Genomic DNA, 23,620 nt, shown 5'->3' on the forward strand with positions numbered 1-23,620 from the left:
TCACGACTCACGACAACACCTGAGGACGAGGAACGCGAGACAGGGAAGATAGAACGGGCACTGGTGAGGAACCACTACCCAAAGCGAATGGTGCGCCGTATCCACAGGCGGGTAAAAAATAGCGAACGACTACGCATGGGAGAGGGTGGTGGTTCTGAACGGGTAGGCAGGGAACAGGAGGAGGACAAACGGGTTTATGTAAGCATCCCTTACATCCAGGGGGTGAGTGAACAGGTCACGCGCGTCCTCCGACCCTACGCGAAGGTCAGCACGAGACCTGCAGCGAACCTTAGTGCTAGGCTCGTCAAACCCAAGGACAAATTAGGGATCAAAGAGAAGGCTGGGCTTGTCTATCAGTATAAGTGCCAGTGCGGGGAACATGTCAACTCCAGCATGACGTGTTCCCAGTGTACCTGCATGTAGTTTCTTTATTCCTCAGCAGTTGTCATCCCCTTGGCGTTAGTGTTTCGCGTCTCTCAATTGATCACTCCCGCCTCTGATGGCTTATCCTGCTATACAGGGCCGGATATTGTTTGGAGCTGTTTGGACACTTGCGTCAGCGGCTGTGGCGCCTGACGGCCGAGCCGACGGCGTGCACAGCTCAGCTGTCTGAGGTCAGGGCTGCGACACAGCTCAGCTATCTCGGGTCAGGACCGTGACCTATGAAAGGACCCAGAGAGGGATCTAACATCGGTGACTCCCTGCTTAACCCTAACAATCCCCACTTTTTTGTCCGCGAATAAAAAAACACATGCGGTTAGAGAACCTGTGTCGAATTAATTAACTGGTTGATAGGGACTGGTTGATAGGGATGTGTTTTTTTTTTTATAACTCGCATGTGTTTTTTATAGCGCGGAGAAAAAAGTAGGGATTGTTAGGGTTAAGCAGGGAGTCACCGATGTTAGATCCCTCTCTGGGTCTTTTCATAGGGGGTCACGGTCCTGACCCGAGATAGCTGAGCTGTGTCGCAGCCCTGACCTCAGACAGCTGAGCTGTGCACGCCGTCGGCTCGGCCGTCAGTCGCCACAGCCGCTGACGCCAGTGTCCAAATAGCTCCAAACAATATCCGGCCCTGTATAGCAGGATAAGCCATCAGAGGCGGGAGTGATCACCAGAGCGGGCTGCATGGTACAGGACGGGCTGGGAACACGTCAACTCCAGCATGACGTGTTCCCAGTGTACCTGCATGTAGTTTCTTTCTTAGGTGTTGTTTTTATCCGCTGAGACTGAGAGCGTGAGATGATGTTTTTCGTACTACGCTGGAGTACGAAAAACATCATCTCATGTAGTTTCTTTATTCCTCAGCAGTTGTCATCCCCTTGGCGTTAGTGTTTCGCGTCCCTCCATTGATCACTCCCGCCTCTGATGGCTTATCCTGCTATACAGGGCCGGATATTGTTTGGAGCTGTTTGGACACTGGCGTCAGCGGCTGTGGCGACCGACGGCCGAGCCGACGGCGTGCACAGCTCAGCTGTCTGAGGTCAGGGCTGCGACACAGCTCAGCTATCTCGGGTCAGGACCGTGACCTATGAAAGGACCCAGAGAGGGATCTAACATCGGTGACTCCCTGCTTAACCCTAACAATCCCCACTTTTTTGTCCGCGATATAAAAAACACATGCGGTTAGAGTACCTGTGTCGATTTAATTAAAGTTTATTATGTCAAAGTTTCAAAACATCAATCCGGTCTGCATGTCTGACTGCTCGCAGAACGGTTCTAGAGGCAGTGTCAGCGCGCGCGGAACGGTCCTCAGATATGTCCACTTTCAAGCGCGGAACGGTCCTTCTGCGCCACCAGACTCCTCTCCCTCTCCCCTCCCCCTGTCCGCTGGTCTATATCAGACGCCAGTACACCACTGACCTCCCCAACCCTCTCCTGACCTTCTCAGGTGCCAGCTGAGACGCTGGTCGGCCTACAGAACCTGCTCGTTCACCTGCGGGACGTCTCGGCAGAGAACGCGCACGTCTACCAATACCGACTCTGGGACGCTAAGAGGGTCAAGGTGGAGACCGCCCAGAACAGGGTATGTAACACAGACCGTAACACAAGCCGTAACGCAGGTCGTTACACAGGGCGTAAAATAGATTGAACACAGACCGTAACATAGATCGAACACAGACCGTAACACTGGCTGCGTACGTGCGGGCACTCGGCCGGCCGGAACTGGGCTGGATCCATTGGGCAATGAACAGGTGCTTTCTGTGACAGCGTCACCGCTGCAGGTCAGTCAGGGACACACAGACACTGCACCCGGCGCCCTTGTGCATGGTACAGGGCTCGCGGGTTTTAGCGGTAGGTTTTGCACCTAGAAAATTTAGTGTACTTCAGGCTATATCTTCGTCGTCTTAAGCTTTTAAGTGTTGAAGATGCGATCGACTTGTTGGGTAACAAGCCGGCCATGATCGTGTAAAATGGCTTCATCGTAGATCGATTAGTTTCTGAGATATAACCGGAAATGTAAAAGTGCAAAACCTACCGCTTAATCTCGCGAGACCTGTACCTGAGCCCTGAGCGCGCCCATATGTCGCCCCCAGGGCGTGTCGCCGGACGGTTCTGTGTGTCGGACTGAAACCTGAACCTGCCTGAGTGTTATGCTATGACTCCCCAGGGCGTGCCGCCGGATGGGGCGGCCGGCTACCGGGACGGGCTGCGGCGGGCCACCAACGGCCACCCGCTCTCCGCCGAGGAGGTACAGAAGGTCGTCAGACGGGTTAACCAGCTCTCCAGCTAGCGGCGCAGAGGTCAGTCACCGCACCGGGCGTATTGCACGGGGACCCTAACAGACGCCTCACTCCTTTCCCTCATCTCAGTTGTTCTTTCATTTTTTTATTATTATAATTAATGGAGACAGACCAGAGCATTTTCGGTGCATTTATTAGGGTCATGTTACTCCAACGGGGTTGCGTTGTCGGCACAGTCCTGTCTGGTCTGTGTGCTGCGGCGATGCTCTGCCATCCGGTGACCCAACGCCACTGTCCGCTGACCGAGTGTCGGCTCTCTGCTGACCGTGTAACGTCTGTCCGTCAGGGTGGTGGCCGTGAACGCCTGTCGGACGGCGCCGGAGGGCAGCGCCGGCCGGCTGCTGTCACTGCTGGACCAGCTGCGGCTGCCGGACGCCGGAGCGCTGCCCGACTGGGGTCTACATCCTGGTATGTTACTGGGAGCGGCACGGTGTGTGTTGGGTGCTTCTGACGGTCAGTTGTAGTAACTGTTAGTTCCTCTACTGGCCACCAGGTGAAAAGCGTATTAGCTGTACAGCAATGTAGAGTTGCTTCAGCTTTGGCGTAAACTTTCTCCTCTTCCGCTCACCATTCACCACCAGAGTCAGCAGCGTCTCGGCTGGCGGTCCAGTCAGTCAGAGCGAGTGTCTTCACTCGCCACAGCGGGCCGGACCCATTACAGGGCAGCAGAGTTATCAGTTACCAAGCCTTGGCCTATAAAGAAAACCAGGAAATAGTAGCAATTGCATATATGTAATGATTCTACTCTATTACGTTTGAGCTAGCGAAGCGTATTCCTGTAACGTTTTTAATAGGCTTGTAAGTCAGCAACCGCTGGGCTGATTGACCTGCGTTACTCTTTGTTGCACGTCATCCTATCCCTTCCATCTCGTTATTGACTACAACTGATGTATCTTGGTGAGTTATTGACTACAACTGATGTATCATGGTGAGCGTCGTGACACGTGCGACGTGAAGGGCCAAGAGTGTTCGTTATTCTGCTGCAGTAGCGATTTTGGGTTGCTCATATATCTTGAACCCTGAACTGCCACGCCGATTGCCCTCAAATTTGGTACACTGTTTGGGACTGGTTGATAGGGATGTGTTTTTTATAACTCGCATGTGATTTTTTATAGCGCGAAAAAAGTAGGGATTGTTAGGGTTAAGCAGGGACTCACCGATGTTAGATCCCTCTCTGGGTCATTTCATAGGGGGTCACGGTCCTGACCCGAGATAGCTGAGCTGTGTCGCAGCCCTGACCTCAGACAGCTGATCTGTGCACGCCGTCGGCTCGGCCGTCAGTCGCCACAGCCGCTGACGCCAGTGTCCAAACAGCTCCCAACAATATCCGGCCCTGCGGGAGTGATCACCGGAACGGGCTGCATGGTACAGGACGGGCTGGGAACACGTCAACTCCAGCATGACGTGTTCCCAGTGTACCTGCATGTAGTTTCTTTATTCCTCAGCAGTTGTCATCCCCTTGGCGTTAGTGTTTCGCGTCCCTCCATTGATCACTCCCGCCTCTGATGGCTTATCCTGCTATACAGGGCCGGATATTTGTTGTGGCGCGATGGCGACTCGCGCGACATCTGTGTCAGCACGGCACGACACCTAGCGGTGGCGTTGCCGTACGGTTGTGCGTGTGCCGGCCAACCCCGAGTTCCGAGCGGGGGGCTGGCAGTTGTGTAATACACCGTGTGCTGAACGGACGGCTCTGCTGGGCGCACAGACTACCGACCCGAACAGGCAAAGACACTGCACGTGGCGACGAGAAAAAGAAACGGATTTTACGTGCCTGTTGGTGGAATGCAGGGACGGCCATACAAGAGAAGAAATACCGGCGACGGGAAATAATTGAGTTTTTGCGGTGTGCCATGTGGACAGGGCGGTGGTGAGGACGTGGCGAAACAGCTGATTGCGGGTCGGCTGGTGATCGGGAATCAGCTGACGAGTCAGCTGTTCGTGAGGCGAAACAGCTGATCTCGGGTCGACTGGGGAGAGCGGTCAGAGGAAATCAGCTGACCAGTCAGCTGTTTTGTGGTTTGGCGGCCAAGGTCAGTGAAAGTTGTTTACAAGAGAGGGACGGAGAGCGGTCTGGCAAGGCGCCAAAAGTGAATTACAGAAGAACAGTGAGCAGAACATGGCTGGAATTGGATTGCCGGGTGTTAAGGAATATGTAGCTGGTGATGACTTTCAAAAGTGGGTCGGAAGTCTCGAAATATATCTCATAGCAGCAGATATATCGAGCCCAGAAAGGAAGAAGGCTGTCCTGCTGCACATGATGGGGCCAGATTATCAAAGCATTTTTGAGTCACTGCAGCCCGTGGTGATGCCAGGTGAGACTGATTGTTTCAAGGAGGCTGTACAACGATTTAAAAGCTATTTAGCTCCAGAGAAAAATGTGATTGCTGAGAGAATGACGTTCCACAAGATGACTATGAAGGTGGATGAGAAGTTTGAGCAGTATGTCAGCCGTCTCAAGATTCAAGGACGCAAATGTGGCTTCAGTGGCTCAGGATTGGATTGTGAAGTGCGTGACCGAGCTATCGCTGGATGTAAGCCCAGCCTACAAGAGAAGCTGCTTCATCAAGCGCTGGAGAAGGGTGACAACCTTTCTCTGCAGCAAGTTCTGACCATGGCAAGAGTGTGGGAGGAAACCAGACGTGTGACACAAGAAATGTCATCACAGCCAGAGGGTCATACTGTGAACATGTTGAAGAACATGAGCCACCAGGAAGAGCAGCATGTGCATCTGATGCAGAAGACAGGTCAGCCACTCACATTAAGGACAACAGAGGACAGGAGGACAAGCCCTGCACGGCCTGTCAGTTCCGTGGACACAGTGCTGGTGGTCCGCGGTGCCCAGCACGAGGGAAGAAGTGTGCAAAATGTGGTGGTATGGGCCATTTTGCTCGATGCTGCAAGACTAAGATGCCAAGACAGCAAAAGGGCGGCAGAGTTCATGCAGTCGAAGCAGGACAGACAGAGATGCACCTGAACCTGTGGGAAGTCAGTGACAAGCAGGACCTCCAGGAAAGGGGAAGCAAGGTGTCCGTGCTGGTCAATGGATGTGAGCTGCAGATGCTGATTGACACAGGATCCCCAGTGTCAATTGTGAGCCGGGACATGATGGTACCTGGTCTCGACATCCGACCATCACAGCTGAAGCTGAAGTCCTTCACAGGTCACATGATTCCACTGGTCGGTGAAGCAGATGTGGAAGTCTCCGCTGAGCAGGGAGTGCGAAGGAAGCTGTGCTTGGTGGTGGCCGACATGACTGGAAGGAGGGCCCTGATGGGAAGAGACTGGATTCAGGCGTTGAAGGTGACAGTGCCAGGATGTGTTGGAGTCAACATGATGGAACAAGAGCCGCTGGAAGTGGTTCTGGAGAAACACAAGGAAGTGTTTGAAGAGGGACTGGGCTGTGTCAGCATCAAAGCTCATCTGACACTGAAGCCAGATGCAAGACCGGTGTTCCGGAAAGCGAGACAAGTCCCACATGCTCTGTTTCAGAAGGTGGACGCAGAGCTGGACAGGTGGCTGAGAGAAGGTGTGGCAGAGAAAGTGGACAGGAACCTCAACACAGGCTGGGGAACGCCGCTAGTCCCTGTGCCGAAGGCGGATGGAAGTGTCCGACTAGCTGCAGACTACAGGATCACAGTCAACCCGCAGCTGATGGTACAGAAGCACCCTCTGCCCACACCTGAAGAGCTGTTCGTGAGGATAAAAGGGAAGAGATTCTGCAAACTAGACCTAAAGGATGCATACCTGCAGATGGAGCTCGACGACGAGTCGAAGAACATGACGACTGTCACCACGCACAAGGGACTTCTTCGCATGAACAGGCTACCGTTCGGGATAAGTTCCTGTGGCGACATCTTCCAGTCAGCCATGGACCGAATCTTGGAGGGGCTGGATGGATGTGTCAACTACTTGGATGACCTACTGGTGATGGGAGGCACAGAGGAGGAGATGTTGAAGTCGCTGGACCAGGTGCTGGCGAGACTGACCGAACATGGAGTGCGACTGAAGAGGAGCAAGTGCCAGTTCAACCTCAAGGAGGTGACGTAACCCTAACAATCCCTACTTTTTTCTCCGCGCTATAAAAAAACACATGCGAGTTATAAAAAACACATCCCTATCAACCAGTCCCAAACAGTGTACCAAATTTGAGCGCAATCGGCGTGGCAGTTCAGGGTTCAAGATATATGAGCAACCCAAAATCGCTACTGCAGCAGAATAACGAACACTCTTGGCCCTTCACGTCGCACGTGTCACGACGCTCACCATGATACATCAGTTGTAGTCAATAACTCACCAAGATACAATGATACATCAGTTGTAGTCAATAACGAGATGGAAGGGATAGGATTACGCGCAACAAAGAGTAACGCAGGTCAATCAGCCCAGCGGTTGCTGACTTACAAGCCTATTAAAAACGTTACAGGAATACGCTTCGCTAGCTCAAACGTAATAGAGTAGAATCATTACATATATGCAATTGCTACTATTTCCTGGTTTTCTTTATAGGCCAAGACTTGGTAACTGATAACTCTGCTGCCCTGTAATGGGTCCGGCCCGCTGTGGCGAGTGAAGACACTCGCTCTGACTGACTGGACCGCCAGCCGAGACGCTGCTGACTCTGGTGGTGAATGGTGAGCGGAAGAGGAGAAAGTTTACGCCAAAGCTGAAGCAACTCTACATTGCCGTACAGCTAATACGCTTTTCACCTGTTGGCCAGTAGAGGAACTAACAGTTACTACAACTGACCGTCAGAAGCACCCAACACACACCGTGCCGCTCCCAGTAACATACCAGGATGTAGACCCCAGTCGGGCAGCGCTCCGGCGTCCGGCAGCCGCAGCTGGTCCAGCAGTGACAGCAGCCGGCCGGCGCTGCCCTCCGGCGCCGTCCGACAGGCGTTCACGGCCACCACCCTGACGGACAGACGTTACACGGTCAGCAGAGAGCCGACACTCGGTCAGCGGACAGTGGCGTTGGGTCACCGGATGGCAGAGCATCGCCGCAGCACACAGACCAGACAGGACTGTGCCGACAACGCAACCCCGTTGGAGTAACATGACCCTAATAAATGCACCGAAAATGCTCTGGTCTATCTCCATTATTTATAATAATAAAAAAATGAAAGAACAACTGAGATGAGGGAAAGGAGTGAGGCGTCTGTTAGGGTCCCCGTGCAATACGCCCGGTGCGGTGACTGACCTCTGCGCCGCTAGCTGGAGAGCTGGTTCACCCGGCTGACGACCTTCTGTACCTCCTCGGCGGAGAGCGGGTGGCCGTTGGTGGTCCACCGCAGCCCGTCCCGGTAGCCGGCCGCCCCATCCGGCGACACGCCCTGGGGAGTCATAGCATAACACTCAGGCAGGTTCAGGTTTCAGTCCGACACACAGAACCGTCCGGCGACACGCCCTGGGGGCGACACATGGGCGCGCTCAGGGCTCAGGTACAGGTCTCGCGAGATTAAGCGGTAGGTTTTGCACTTTTACATTTCCGGTTATATCTCAGAAACTAATCGATCTACGATGAAGCCATTTTACACGATCATGGCCGGCTTGTTACCCAACAAGTCGATCGCATCTTCAACACTTAAAAGCTTAAGACGACAAAGATATAGCCTGAAGTACACTAAATTTTCTAGGTGCAAAACCTAACGCTAAAACCCGCGAGCCCTGTACCATGCACAAGGGCGCCGGGTGCAGTGTCTGTGTGTCCCTGACTGACCTGCAGCGGTGACGCTGTCACAGAAAGCACCTGTTCATTGCCCAATGGATCCAGCCCAGTTCCGGCCGGCCGAGTGCCCGCACGTACGCAGCCAGTGTTACGGTCTGTGTTCGATCTATGTTACGGTCTGTGTTCAATCTATTTTACGCCCTGTGTAACGACCTGCGTTACGGCTTGTGTTACGGTCTGTGTTACATACCCTGTTCTGGGCGGTCTCCACATTGACCCTCTTAGCGTCCCAGAGTCGGTACTGGTAGACGTGCGCGTTCTCTGCCGAGACGTCCCACAGGTGAACGAGCAGGTTCTGTAGGCCGACCAGCGTCTCAGCTGGCACCTGAGAAGGTCAGGAGAGGGTAGGGGAGGTCAGTGGTGTACTGGTGTCTGACATAGACCAGCGGACAGGGGGAGGGGAGAGGGAGAGGAGTCTGGTGGCGCAGAAAGACCGTTCCGCGCTTGAAAGTGGACATATCTGAGGACCGTTCGGCGCGCGCTGACACTGCCTCTAGAACCGTTCTGCGAGCAGTCAGACATGCAGACCGGATTGATGTTTTGAAACTTTGACATAATAAACTTTAATTAAAGCGACACAGGTACTCTAACCGCATGTGTTTTTTATATCGCGGACAAAAAAGTGGGGATTGTTAGGGTTAAGCAGGGAGTCACCGATGTTAGATCCCTCTCTGGGTCCTTTCATAGGTCACGGTCCTGACCCGAGATAGCTGAGCTGTGTCACAGCCCTGACCTCAGACAGCTGAGCTGTGCACGCCGTCGGCTCGGCCGTCAGTCGCCACAGCCGCTGACGCCAGTGTCCAAACAGCTCCAAACAATATCCGGCCCTGTATAGCAGGATAAGCCATCAGAGGCGGGAGTGATCAATGGAAGGACGCGAAACACTAACGCCAAGGGGATGACAACTGCTGAGGAATAAAGAAACTACATGAGATGATGTTTTTCGTACTCCAGCGTAGTACGAAAAACATCATCTCACGCTCTCAGTCCCAGCGGATAAAAACAACACCTAAGAAAGAAACTACATGCAGGTACACTGGGAACACGTCATGCTGGAGTTGACGTGTTCCCAGCCCGTCCTGTACCATGCAGCCCGTTCCGGTGATCACTCCCGCCTCTGATGGCTTATCCTGCTATAAAGGGCCGGATATTGTTTGGAGCTATTTGGACACTGGCGTCAGCGGCTGTGGCGACTGACGGCCGAGCCGACGGCGTGCACAGCTCAGCTGTCTGAGGTCAGGGCTGCGACACAGCTCAGCTATCTCGGGTCAGGACCGTGACCCCTATGAAAAACCCAGAGAGGGATCTAACATCGGTGACTCGCTGCTTAACCCTAACAATCCCTACTTTTTTCTCCGCGCTATAAAAAACACATGCGAGTTATAAAAAACACATCCCTATCAACCAGTCCCTATCAACCAGTTACTTAATTCGACACAGGTACTCTAACCGCATGTGTTTTTTATATCGCGGACAAAAAAGTGGGGATTGTTAGGGTTAAGCAGGGAGTCACCGATGTTAGATCCCTCTCTGGGTCCTTTCATAGGTCACGGTCCTGACCCGAGATAGCTGAGCTGTGTCACAGCCCTGACCTCAGACAGCTGAGCTGTGCACGCCGTCGGCTCGGCCGTCAGGCGCCACAGCCGCTGACGCAAGTGTCCAAACAGCTCCAAACAATATCCGGCCCTGTATAGCAGGATAAGCCATCAGAGGCGGGAGTGATCAATGGAGAGACGCGAAACACTAACGCCAAGGGGATGACAACTGCTGAGGAATAAAGAAACTACATGCAGGTACACTGGGAACACGTCATGCTGGAGTTGACATGTTCCCAGCCCGTCCTGTACCATGCAGCCCGTTCCGGTGATCACTCCCGCCTCTGATGGCTTATCCTGCTATACAGGGCCGGATATTGTTTGGAGCTGTTTGGACACTGGCGTCAGCGGCTGTGGCGACTGACGGCCGAGCCGACGGCGTGCACAGCTCAGCTGTCTGAGGTCAGGGCTGCGACACAGCTCAGCTATCTCGGGTCAGGACCGTGACCCCCTATGAAAAGACCCAGAGAGGGATCTAACATCGGTGAGTCCCTGCTTAACCCTAACAATCCCTACTTTCTTCTCCGCGCTATAGAAAAACACATGCGAGTTATAAAATACATCCCTATCAACCAGTCCCAAACAGTGTACCAAATTTGAGCGCAATCGGCGTGGCAGTTCAGGGTTCAAGATATATGAGCAACCCAAAATCGCTACTGCAGCAGAATAACGAACACTCTTGGCCCTTCACGTCGCACGTGTCACGACGCTCACCATGATACATCAGTTGTAGTCAATAACTCACCAAGATACATCAGTTGTAGTCAATAACGAGATGGAAGGGATAGGATTACGCGCAACAAAGAGTAACGCAGGTCAATCAGCCCAGCGGTTGCTGACTTACAAGCCTATTAAAAACGTTACAGGAATACGCTTCGCTAGCTCAAACGTAATAGAGTAGAATCATTACATATATGCAATTGCTACTATTTCCTGGTTTTCTTTATAGGCCAAGGCTTGGTAACTGATAACTCTGCTGCCCTGTAATGGGTCCGGCCCGCTGTGGCGAGTGAAGACACTCGCTCTGACTGACTGGACCGCCAGCCGAGACGCTGCTGACTCTGGTGGTGAATGGTGAGCGGAAGAGGAGAAAGTTTACGCCAAAGCTGAAGCAACTCTACATTGCTGTACAGCTAATACGCTTTTCACCTGGTGGCCAGTAGAGGAACTAACAGTTACTACAACTGACCGTCAGAAGCACCCAACACACACCGTGCCGCTCCCAGTAACATACCAGGATGTAGACCCCAGTCGGGCAGCGCTCCGGCGTCCGGCAGCCGCAGCTGGTCCAGCAGTGACAGCAGCCGGCCGGCGCTGCCCTCCGGCGCCGTCCGACAGGCGTTCACGGCCACCACCCTGACGGACAGACGTTACACGGTCAGCAGAGAGCCGACACTCGGTCAGCGGACAGTGGCGTTGGGTCACCGGATGGCAGAGCATCGCCGCAGCACACAGACCAGACAGGACTGTGCCGACAACGCAACCCCGTTGGAGTAACATGACCCTAATATATGCACCGAAAATGCTCTGGTCTATCTCCATTATTTATAATAATAAAAAAATGAAAGAACAACTGAGATGAGGGAAAGGAGTGAGGCGTCTGTTAGGGTCCCCATGCAATACGCCCGGTGCGGTGACTGACCTCTGCGCCGCTAGCTGGAGAGCTGGTTCACCCGGCTGACGACCTTCTGTACCTCCTCGGCGGAGAGCGGGTGGCCGTTGGTGGCCCGCCGCAGCCCGTCCCGGTAGCCGGCCGCCCCATCCGGCGACACGCCCTGGGGAGTCATAGCATAACACTCAGGCAGGTTCAGGTTTCAGTCCGACACACAGAACCGTCCGGCGACACGCCCTGGGGGCGACACATGGGCGCGCTCAGGGCTCAGGTACAGGTCTCGCGAGATTAAGCGGTAGGTTTTGCACTTTTACATTTCCGGTTATATCTCAGAAACTAATCGATCTACGATGAAGCCATTTTACACGATCATGGCCGGCTTATTACCCAATAAGTCGATCGCATCTTCAACACTTAAAAGCTTAAGACGACGAAGATATAACCTGAAGTACACTAAATTTTCTAGGTGCAAAACCTACCGCTAAAACCCGCGAGCCCTGTACCATGCAATTGCACAAGGGCGCCGGGTGCAGTGTCTGTGTGTCCCTGACTGACCTGCAGCGGTGACGCTGTCACAGAAAGCACCTGTTCATTGCCCAATGGATCCAGCCCAGTTCCGGCCGGCCGAGTGCCCGCACGTACGCAGCCAGTGTTACGGTCTGTGTTCGATCTATCATCTATGTTACGGTCTGTGTTCAATCTATTTTACGCCCTGTGTAACGACCTGCGTTACGGCTTGTGTTACGGTCTGTGTTACATACCCTGTTCTGGGCGGTCTCCACCTTGACCCTCTTAGCGTCCCAGAGTCGGTACTGGTAGACGTGCGCGTTCTCTGCCGAGACGTCCCACAGGTGAACGAGCAGGTTCTGTAGGCCGACCAGCGTCTCAGCTGGCACCTGAGAAGGTCAGGAGAGGGTAGGGGAGGTCAGTGGTGTACTGGTGTCTGACATAGACCAGCGGACAGGGGGAGGGGAGAGGGAGAGGAGTCTGGTGGCGCAGAAGGACCGTTCCGCGCTTGAAAGTGGACATATCTGAGGACCGTTCCGCGCGCGCTGACACTGCCTCTAGAACCGTTCTGCGAGCAGTCAGACATGCAGACCGGATTGATGTTTTGAAACTTTGACATAATAAACTTTAATTCGACACAGGTACTCTTACCGCATGTGTTTTTTTTTATATCGCGGACAAAAAAGTGGGGATTGTTAGGGTTAACCCGCGCCCCGTAGGGGGGGCCGAAACGCCCCCCCCCCTGTCCTTTTCGGTCGATATCTCCTAAACGGCTGGAGATATCACCACCAAACTTTCAGGACCCCTCCGGGCATCAATTTTACACATTGTGACCAAAAATTTTTCTAGAGGCTATGATAGGTTGGCCACAAATGACGTCAGAGTGACGTCATGTTCTGTCATTTTCGACCGAAAAAAGACCTTCGCGAGAAGACCTGTCAGGACTACAGCTTTGAAGATATAGAAAAATGATCAAGACATAAAAGGTGTAGAATTGACAGGGCTACAAAACTGCTATCTCGAATTTTTGAAATTTTTGAGTTTTGACCCCCAAAAATCAAAAAAGCATTTTTTGATATATTCGCCAAAAAATCCAAAAAGTTTTTGAGTTTCGAAAAAACCGGAACATATGTGATAGTGCCTACCATCTTCTATCTACATACCAAATTTCAGATCGATACCTCGTTTTTTGGCCAAGTTATAGCGAAAAAAACTGTTCAAAAATGATGACGTCAAATTTTCAAACTCAATTTTTGGCAATTCTAGAACTTGTAGAGCAAAACGAAGACCACCATTAGACTCCCCGGGACGAGCTGCATCGAATCGATACCCATTTTATGCAAAAATATCAACTTTGAAATTTGACCTAATTTGACCTGACCTTGACCTGACCTTCACAAAAACGTGACCTAGGCTGGCCCCAAAGGCTGCCTAACCCACATAATCGCATTTGTCATATAAAATGGACCATAAAACATGTATCACACGACACATTCATATTGTGACCCCCGGTGACCTGACCTCGCTGTGACCTGACCTGGTATCAGTGACCTCAGATAGCAAAGTATGTGTTTGACGAACAATGTACCATCGATGGTTTTCAATAAATTACCAATTTACTCGCTTTCACAGCACATTTCTTGAATTGCCTGTGAACGGTGAAAATCTGACCTTTGACCCGACCTGTGACGTCATCGGTTTGACCTAGGTCAATGAAATTTGGTCACAAGGTAGTTCCCGGGTGGGGCTATCGAACACCGTTTAAATTTTGAAAATCAGCCGGTAACTTTCCGAGATCTTAGGGGGGGGCCGAAACGCCCCCCCCCCCTACGGGTGGTAGGGTCCGCCGGTAGCCCTACGGGGCGCGGGTTAAGCAGGGAGTCACCGATGTTAGATCCCTCTCTGGGTCCTTTCATAGGTCACGGTCCTGACCCGAGATAGCTGAGCTGTGTCGCAGCCCTGACCTCAGGGCTCAGACAGCTGAGCTGTGCACGCCGTCGGCTCGGCCGTCAGTCGCCACAGCCGCTGACGCCAGTGTCCAAACAGCTCCAAACAATATCCGGCCCTGTATAGCAGGATAAGCCATCAGAGGCGGGAGTGATCAATGGAGGGACGCGAAACACTAACGCCAAGGGGATGACAACTGCTGAGGAATAAAGAAACTACATGCAGGTACACTGGGAACACGTCATGCTGGAGTTGACGTGTTCCCAGCCCGTCCTGTACCATGCAGCCCGTTCCGGTGATCACTCCCGCAGGGCCGGATATTGTTGGGAGCTGTTTGGACACTGGCGTCAGCGGCTGTGGCGACTGACGGCCGAGCCGATGGCGTGCACAGCTCAGCTGTCTGAGGTCAGGGCTGCGACACAGCTCAGCTATCTCGGGTCAGGACCGTGACCCCCTATGAAAAGACCCAGAGAGGGATCTAACATCGGTGAGTCCCTGCTTAACCCTAACAATCCCTACTTTTTTCTCCGCGCTATAAAAAAACACATGCGAGTTATAAAAAAACACATCCCTATCAACCAGTCCCAAACAGTGTACCAAATTTGAGCGCAATCGGCGTGGCAGTTCAGGGTTCAAGATATATGAGCAACCCAAAATCGCTACTGCAGCAGAATAACGAACACTCTTGGCCCTTCACGTCGCACGTGTCACGACGCTCACCATGATACATCAGTTGTAGTCAATAACTCACCAAGATACATCAGTTGTAGTCAATAACGAGATGGAAGGGATAGGATTACGCGCAACAAAGAGTAACGCAGGTCAATCAGCCCAGCGGTTGCTGACTTACAAGCCTATTAAAAACGTTACAGGAATACGCTTCGCTAGCTCAAAGGTAATTACGGAGCGAGCGAAGCGAGCGTAGTCTTTCCTTAGATTAACAGAAATTTCTGAGTATGAGCGGCCGGCCGGCCGGCCGGCCGGCCTGCCGGCCGGCCGGCCGTGGTCACGCTTTTGCGAGGCTTATATCTCAGCAACCACTTGACCGATTTACACGCGGTAATTTTTGTAGGGTAGCTTCATTCCTTCTACCAAGTATTGGACTATTCCTGATGCATGTGGGTGACCCCTTATGCACGTGCCACGTGCAAAACGAAGAGGTGTCCGTTTTGTAATTGTTGCAATATCTCGGTAACTACTTGGCCGATTGCGCTGAAAGTTGGCATGTAGGTAGGCACCCACTAGGCACTGCATATCCATGTGCCAGAGTTGGGGCGCTGCTGCACGTGCGCACGTGCAGGGGTCGTTTCCAGATCTCGAGAACGGCTCGACCGATTGCGCTCAAATTTGGTACACAGTTAGGGACCGGTTAGTAGGGTGCCGTGCACATGTCAGTTGGGACCCACTTTGCACGTGCGCACGTGCAGGGTGCCGCTTCCAGATCTCGAGAACGGCTGGGCCAATTGTGCCCAAATTTGGCACATCGCTAGAGACCGGTTAGTAGGGTGCCGTGCACAAGTCAGTTGGAGGTACCCCTCGCAATTTCGCACGTGCAAGGCCCACCCTCTCCCTCGCTCCGTTAGTCGCCCCAAAAGGCGTTATACTGGTAGAGTAGAATCATTACATATATGCAATTGCTACTATTTCCTGTTTTTCTTTATAGGCCAAGACTTCGTAACTGATAACTCTGCTGCCCTGTAATGGGTCCGGCCCGCTGTGGCGAGTGAAGACACTCGCTCTGACTGACTGGACCGCCAGCCGAGACGCTGCTGACTCTGGTGGTGAATGGTGAGCGGAAGAGGAGAAAGTTTACGCCAAAGCTGAAGCCAGGGCTGGTAAAAATGGTTTTGGTGGCTCTGACCAAATTTTCGGCCATGAAAAGTGGCTCCCAACACGGGTAACAGAAGAGGCTTGAAAGTGCAGTGAACAACGTCCTTTTTCAGGAACACCTTAAACGTCATCAGTAACTATTTTAGTTTTACTTATAGCTCACTGATGTATCCTGATTTTAGGACATCGCCTGGTGTCAAACACAGCAAAAGAATGTAGGTAGGTATATAATTTCTTCTACTTTTGTTTAAGCTGATTGGTGACAGAAATGTAAGGCACAAATGCATGTAAGGCAATGAATGTTGTTGACAAAAAAAATATAATACTGACTCACCAACAGAGGAAATTTCATCATCTCACCCACTAGCATAGATCTTCCGCAGGCTGGTCATTGTCTGCATCATCTGAGATACACATGATTGATGATGTCCTAGGCTGAGAACTGTAACAAAAAGGCACTATAAGTGAAAGTCTAATATTAATTTTAGTTACAAAATGCCTGAAATATAAATCAGGATTGCTTATATAAGCTTAGTTTGAGTATGACGTACCAAAAAGAAAAACATGCAGAAGAGGAACATATCTTAATCTTCAAAATTTAATTTGATTTTGTAACAAATATGCTAACCATACTGGGTTGGTTGGCAAATAAGTGAGTATCTTTAGCCACTTGAGTTAGGTATCCGTATGCATCTTCAAAATAAAAACAAGCGCCATATATATGTCTAGCTCCACAGCTTGACCAGCTTAAAATATTGAGGTAGGTGGTCTATGATATTGCTATGAGATGTACTATACAGAAAAGGAGCAACTTCAAATCCAAACGAACAACAACCAACATACCATGAAATGTACAGTTTGCCCGTGCCGCAACCAGCCGCAACCCTGCATGTCCTGCATTGATAAAAATGAAAAGGCCACTTGAATATCATTATTTGTGTTCTAAACTAGTCGGTAATACAGTGAACCGCCAATGGTAGAAGGCTCTGTGGCTCCCCGTTCCCTCAACACTAGGTCCTCATCAACTGATAAAAGTTACGGAGCCCTATTCTCCGTAGTGTTAAAGCTGGAAATCGACTGATGGCTCTTCGACTGATGAATGCTGACGCTGTTCGCGGTAAGCATTTACAGCTATTCTGAATAGGCTACCAGCTTTGTACTTTGTAGACAAACATTGCGCATAAGACCTCATTGGGAAATTGAATGCTGCTACTAATTTAATATTCGTGCTCAGGCATCTTGTATTTAAAGGTTTGTCGTAGAAATAAAATAAAAATATGAAACAAAACTTAACAGTTATCCTGCACATGCATACTTGCGTTGAAACGCTTATTTCTGGCTCCCTAAATAGCTTGTACAGCTATTGTTCTGGCTCCGATATTATCAGCGAATCGGCGCTTTTTACCAGCCCTGGCTGAAGCAACTCTACATTGCTGTACAGCTAATACGCTTTTCACCTGGTGGCCAGTAGAGGAACTAACAGTTACTACAACTGACCGTCAGAAGCACCCAACACACACCGTGCCGCTCCCAGTAACATACCAGGATGTAGACCCCAGTCGGGCAGCGCTCCGGCGTCCGGCAGCCGCAGCTGGTCCAGCAGTGACAGCAGCCGGCCGGCGCTGCCCTCCGGCGCCGTCCGACAGGCGTTCACGGCCACCACCCTGACGGACAGACGTTACACGGTCAGCAGAGAGCCGACACTCGGTCAGCGGACAGTGGCGTTGGGTCACCGGATGGCAGAGCATCGCCGCAGCACACAGACCAGACAGGACTGTGCCGACAACGCAACCCCGTTGGAGTAACATGACCCTAATATATGCACCGAAAATGCTCTGGTCTATCTCCATTATTTATAATAATAAAAAAATGAAAGAACAACTGAGATGAGGGAAAGGAGTGAGGCGTCTGTTAGGGTCCCCGTGCAATACGCCCGGTGCGGTGACTGACCTCTGCGCCGCTAGCTGGAGAGCTGGTTCACCCGGCTGACGACCTTCTGTACCTCCTCGGCGGAGAGCGGGTGGCCGTTGGTGGCCCGCCGCAGCCCGTCCCGGTAGCCGGCCGCCCCATCCGGCGACACGCCCTGGGGAGTCATAGCATAACACTCAGGCAGGTTCAGGTTTCAGTCCGACACACAACCGTCCGGCGACACGCCCTGGGGGCGACACATGGGCGCGCTCAGGGCTCAGGTACAGGTCTCGCGAGATTAAGCGGTAGGTTTTGCACTTTTACATTTCCGGTTATATCTCAGAAACTAATCGATCTACGATGAAGCCATTTTACACGATCATGGCCGGCTTGTTACCCAACAAGTCGATCGCATCTTCAACACTTAAAAGCTTAAGACGACGAAGATATAGTGTAGATGGCACAGCCGCCACTGTAGCAGCCACCACGTGGCTGAATAGCGCGGAGCGCCGAAAGACGAGCCGTTGACGAAGGACCTTTATTGCCCTTGTTACTGTGGGAGGCGCACGCACACACAGGGGTACACAGGTCAGTACCAAATCTCCCATCAGTAACCACAGTCCACACTGAATCCCTTCCGAAACGGTCACCTTTTGATAAACTGTACATATTACGTTACAGCGTTCTTAAACTCAACATATCGACAATAGCAGAACATAATAAACACTAGCTCCTACCGGCTGTTCCTCGTCTCCGCTGTGCGTGCCACTCGTCAACAGCGGCACCGCCGCACTCTGGGCCGTCAGGGGCCGGCCACTCAAACGCCCCGGCCGCGAGACCGCTCTCGGCTCCAGCCACGGGGGAAAGCGCACAGCTATCGACTGGCCTACACGTCCCCGGGCCAACCGGAGCGAGCCGAGCACCTACGAAGATTGAAACATTTTTAAATGGCGCACTTGAGGTACAAGAATATACGATATCAAAGAAATAAGCATAGAAAGCTAATTAAAGCATATACGAATTTACTGGTTTACACTGAAATAAATTCCATTCAACATTGAAGTGCTCCCAAATCCTATATAGTCAAACTTACTCATCAGCGTCGCGCTGGGACACACGCATCCACCCCTCATGAAGGTCGGGCGGGAAAAGAGCGCACACGCCGCTCGGAAACTGCGCCGACCCCCACCGGACACGATTTGGCAGCCGAGGTCTGTGACGTCAGCCGGGCGTGAAGTTTTCCCTTCACCATAGGCTTCACACACAAACTGGCCGAAGTTCATGCCAGGATAGCCCGGCTTGAAAGTGCAAAAATGATTAAATTTTGCCCTCAATAGATTCATTGCTTCATTTTATAACTAAAAACGTCCGTTATTAGGCCTCAATGAAGGTAAAAAGTACTCAAAATCGAAGTTCAAGAAGATGCTGTCCGAGCACAATCTGGTAACATCACGTGACCTCTTTTAAGCAGAATGTATATAATTCAAGGATGTTATTACACGATTGCTGCTTAAAACATCATAAATAATACGCTTGTAACATCTATTGCTTCTGTTTAAGTCAGAACATTGCAAAACGCAAAGTTTATCATGGCAGTCACGTGACCAAAGGTATAGCAGGGGTTGGGACAAGCACTCAAAGGATTTCAAGTTTTTTAATTAAATTATATACGTTTCATGATGAAATTGAAAGAATATATTTTTTCCTAATGAAATACAAATTTTCGTATGTAAAATATTTTCCTTATGGGCGAAATTCTCCATATAAGAAATGTCAGTGACGTCACCAGGGCTTTACTCAAAACATCCGACCAACATCCGACCTACCTGTTTCTTATAGGTATCTTGAACTGCGCCACAGCTCGGCTAGGTCACGTGACCTGCCAGCGTGTCACTCAAAAACTCGCGTCGCATCTCTTACATCGACGTGTCAACTAAACTTTAACCATAATCAAGCCATATTTTTATATAAGAAAAATAATCACACATGAAATACCGCCTCCGAACCAAATATTACCGAAACGCACTCCTTGACGATAAGAGATGCAAGTTTTACAGTAACAAACCACTCTGATCGGACAATCTAATCTCCGTCACTCAATACCGCGAGTACAATAGTGCACCTAACCTATCACTGGTGGCAAGGTTTGAAAAAGGATAGGAAAAAAGGTTAACAAGTCAAACGGATAACTGGGTTGCGGGACCCCCGCCACCCGCACCTCACTCAGGACCCGATAACAGCGACCCCTACAACCCGACACGGGCGCCGTCTACACTCCCCCATTCGAATGGCCATATCTTGTCATTCGAATCAACACAAAGGCGCCCGGGTGAACCCATTCACCGTCTACCTGCTGGTGAGAACCAACCCTCGACTGCCAGGGCAGCTAGCCGAGTTAACATACACTTAAATCTAATCACACGTAACAGTCTGGCACCTCAAAACCTACCCGCTGGCAAAACAAAAAACAAACAAACCTGCTGGCAAAAACAAACAGACACCCCTAGTGTCCGGTCAACACAGACTAGTCTGTCGCAAACAGGTTCTAGCTCGTAAAGAATCTATTTACGTTGACACCTTACACTAAGTCTTAAACTAGAGGCTCTCAGACTCTCGCACACATCTGACCCCGCACAGTACTAATCCAGGTCAGATTCAGAACTGACCAATACCATCTTGTGGATCGGTCTCAGGTACGTGGACTCACCTGTCCGAACTAGAGCCTTTCTCACGAGTCCGTCCTGACTGGGGAAAGCCTTAACTACCCTTCCTAGCCGCCACAGTCCCCGCGGCACGTTCTGATCAGCTAGGAGAACGACATCTCCCGGCTGCACATTTCTCGACTCCCGCGTCCATTTCTGGCGCGCCTGGAGAGAAAGCAGGTATTCACGTCTCCAGCGATACCAAAACTGCTGGGCCAAATACTGCACGTGTCGCCATCGACGTCTCGATAGCGAATCGGACTCTGAAAACTCTCCGGGTATCGGTCCGGCACTGCTCCTCAGAAATAGGAGATGCCCCGGGGTCAGAGGCTCCAGCTGACCGGAGCTAGTCGATACGTAAGTCAGTGGCCGGCTGTTCATAACAGACTCGATCTCGCAAAACAGCGTGCGAATCGATTCGTCATCCAGACGCTGCTGAGTAGGCATGGACCGCCATACCTTCCTGAATGTTCTGATCTGCCTCTCAACGCCACCTGCGAAGTGAGAAGCTGTGGGGGGATTGAATTGCCAGTCAATGCCCTGTTTCAGCGCGGCACGCTGCAAATCACCGTGACTGAGTTCGCTCAGCGCCTCGCGGAGCTCTCTGTCGGCCCCGGTCAGATTCGTCCCCATATCACTCCTGATCTGAACGATCTGACCCCGGCGAGCGCTGATCCTACGAATGGCGTTTATCAGCGAGTCTGTGCGCAACGAATCCAGAATCTCAACATGGACGCCTCGTGTCACGACACAGACACACATCAGACCGTAGCGTTTCCGCTCGGTCCGCCCGGTCTTAACCAAGATCGGCCCAAACACATCAAGCAGCACTGACGAGAATGCCGGTGTATCGGCTGCCACGCGCTCCTTTGGCAAGTCTGCCATGAGCTGCTTCTGAGGCCGCGCGTTCACCTTCCTGCACGTTACACATCTGCGAATGAGTCCCCGAATCTCAGGACCAGCGCCTATCACCCAGAAACGTTTCCTGACCTCCCAAAAAGTATGATCGCGGCCCTCATGGCCCACCCTCTCATGAGCCTCTCGGATCAACAGCTGGGTCACGTGATTCTTACGGGGCAGAATCACTGGGTGCTTCGCGCTCTCGGAAACACTCTCCGACCGACCGAGTCGGCCTCCCACGACCAGCAGGCCGTTCAGCATCTGCGGACGCAGCTTCGTCAGAGGACTGCTCATAGGCACTCCGACTGGGCCATCGTCACATCCCTCTCTCGGAAAATCAGCCAGGTCCCTCTGGGCGTGCCGCAAAACAATACGCTCTGCCCCGCACAGATCTGACACGGTCAGGTCAGTCCTTTCACCGTGTCCGCGCCGCCTCAGGCCTCTCCTTCTCGCCAGACACCATCTGCGGAAAGAGCCGTCACGCAGGACACAGAGGAAGCGATGATACCACGCCACCGCTCGCTTGAGTCGAAAAAAGGACGAGAAACTCCTGATCAGTAGATCGAAAGGGCTCTCGGGACCGGCGGCAAGCGACACCAGGGCTACAGGCGAAGACTTTACCTCGGAAACGGGAACCGACACAGATACTGCCGGTTCCTCCGGCCATCCGCCGGCGCTCCCGAGAAGAAACTCTGGCCCTCCCAGCCACGGCTTCAGTCCCGCCGGCTGACAGCCACGAGATCCAACATCAGCCGGGTTCACTGTCGAAGGCACATACGCCCAGTCACTCACTTTGGAGCCGTCATGGATGTACGCCAACCGGTTTGCCACAAAAGTCTTAAATCTCGTCGTCCGGTTCCTGACGTAGGCCAGTACTACCATACTGTCAGTCCACATGTGGAAAGAGTCGAATTGGGTGTCTAGCTCTCTCTCAAGCACCCGTCTCACCCTCACGGCCAGCACTGCGGCGGCTAGCTCGAGCCGCGGCACAGACACGAACCGCACGGGATTCACAAGCGACTTACCCAAGAGAAACGTCACAAAACACCGGACCTCCCCGTCCGGGGTACGAACTTCCCTTCTCAGGTATGCCACTGCAGAGTACGCGGTCTCGCTAGCGTCAGCGAAGACATGTAGCTGAGTGCTCAACACCTCTCCAGGCGGGCCCACGATACACCTCTCCAGCTGAACACTGTCCAGCTCCCTGGCACCGGCCAGCCACTCCTCCCACTCCCCCGTCAAGGCATCAGACAGAGGCTCGTCCCACCCACAGGAAACCGCACACAGCCTCTGCAGCAGCACCCGACCGAGCAGGGTCACTGGCGACACGATACCGAGAGGGTCAAACACCGAACTTACGGTGGACAGTATGCCGCGCCTCGTCACCGGCTTGTGCCGGTCGTTGAACTGGAAAACAAAAGAGTCCTTCTCGACAGACCACTTCAGTCCAAGCGCACGCTCAGAGCCCAGAGCGTCCTTATCTAAATCCACTGCCTTAACCTGCTTACCTCTGTCTTCAAACGGAATCTGTTTCAGAAACTCTGACCGGTTGCTGGTGAACTTAGTCATGTTGAATGCACCGGTCCTGCAGAGATCTTTCAGGTCACGTGCCAGCTTCACAGCCTCCTCCACGGAGTCAGCAGCACATAGAGCGTCATCTACATACGTCTTACGGAGTAGAGCATCAGCGGCCTCAGGAAACTGCTCGCGACCCTCCTCTGCGCAGCGGCTCAGCGCGAAGCTGGCCACACTGCCACTTGACACCGCTCCGAAGACGTGCGACCTCATCCTCAGCACCTGCACGTCACCCTCTGGGTCGTCATCATGGAACCACAGGAATCTCAGCAGATCAGCATCTGCTTCCGGCACACGCACTCGATGATACATAGACTGGACGTCACATGTGAACGCGACACGCCCTTCCCGGAAGCGACAGAGCACCCCGAGAAGCGGATTTGTCAGGTTCGGACCCCCTCTCAGTAAGTCATTTAAACACACGCCATGGCTCCGGGCCGCGCAGTCAAAAACCACGCGCAGTTTTCCCTTCGCGGGCTCCTGCACGCCGTGGTGAGGAAGGTACCAGACCGGCCCACCTCCAACCTCACCGTCTGGCACTGGAACTGCGTAGCCGTCATCAACCAGTGACGA

The 23,620-nt window shown here is 52.3% G+C and overlaps 2 protein-coding genes across 2 annotated transcripts; one reads left to right on the forward strand and one right to left on the reverse strand.

Annotated features, from left to right (window-relative positions):
- Positions 1–5,708: 5,708 nt before the first annotated feature.
- On the forward strand, positions 5,709–6,791 carry LOC122376174 (uncharacterized protein K02A2.6-like). Its single transcript, XM_043355905.1, has one exon. It carries the CDS (start codon positions 5,709–5,711, stop codon positions 6,789–6,791), a length of 1,083 nt encoding a protein of 360 aa, XP_043211840.1.
- An 11,603-nt stretch (positions 6,792–18,394) lies between these two features.
- On the reverse strand, positions 18,395–23,556 carry LOC122376175. Its single transcript, XM_043355906.1, has 2 exons — positions 19,720–23,556; positions 18,395–19,043 (listed from the first exon to the last, which is right to left on the reverse strand). The coding sequence occupies exon 1, from the start codon at positions 23,357–23,359 to the stop codon at positions 20,510–20,512; it is 2,850 nt and encodes a 949-aa protein (XP_043211841.1). The 5' UTR covers positions 23,360–23,556; the 3' UTR covers positions 18,395–19,043; positions 19,720–20,509.
- Positions 23,557–23,620: the final 64 nt, after the last annotated feature.

This window comes from Amphibalanus amphitrite, unplaced genomic scaffold (assembly GCF_019059575.1).
Source record: "Amphibalanus amphitrite isolate SeventyFive unplaced genomic scaffold, NRLGWU_Aamphi_draft 002041F_arrow, whole genome shotgun sequence".
NCBI classification, from domain to species: Eukaryota; Metazoa; Arthropoda; class Thecostraca; order Balanomorpha; family Balanidae; genus Amphibalanus; species Amphibalanus amphitrite.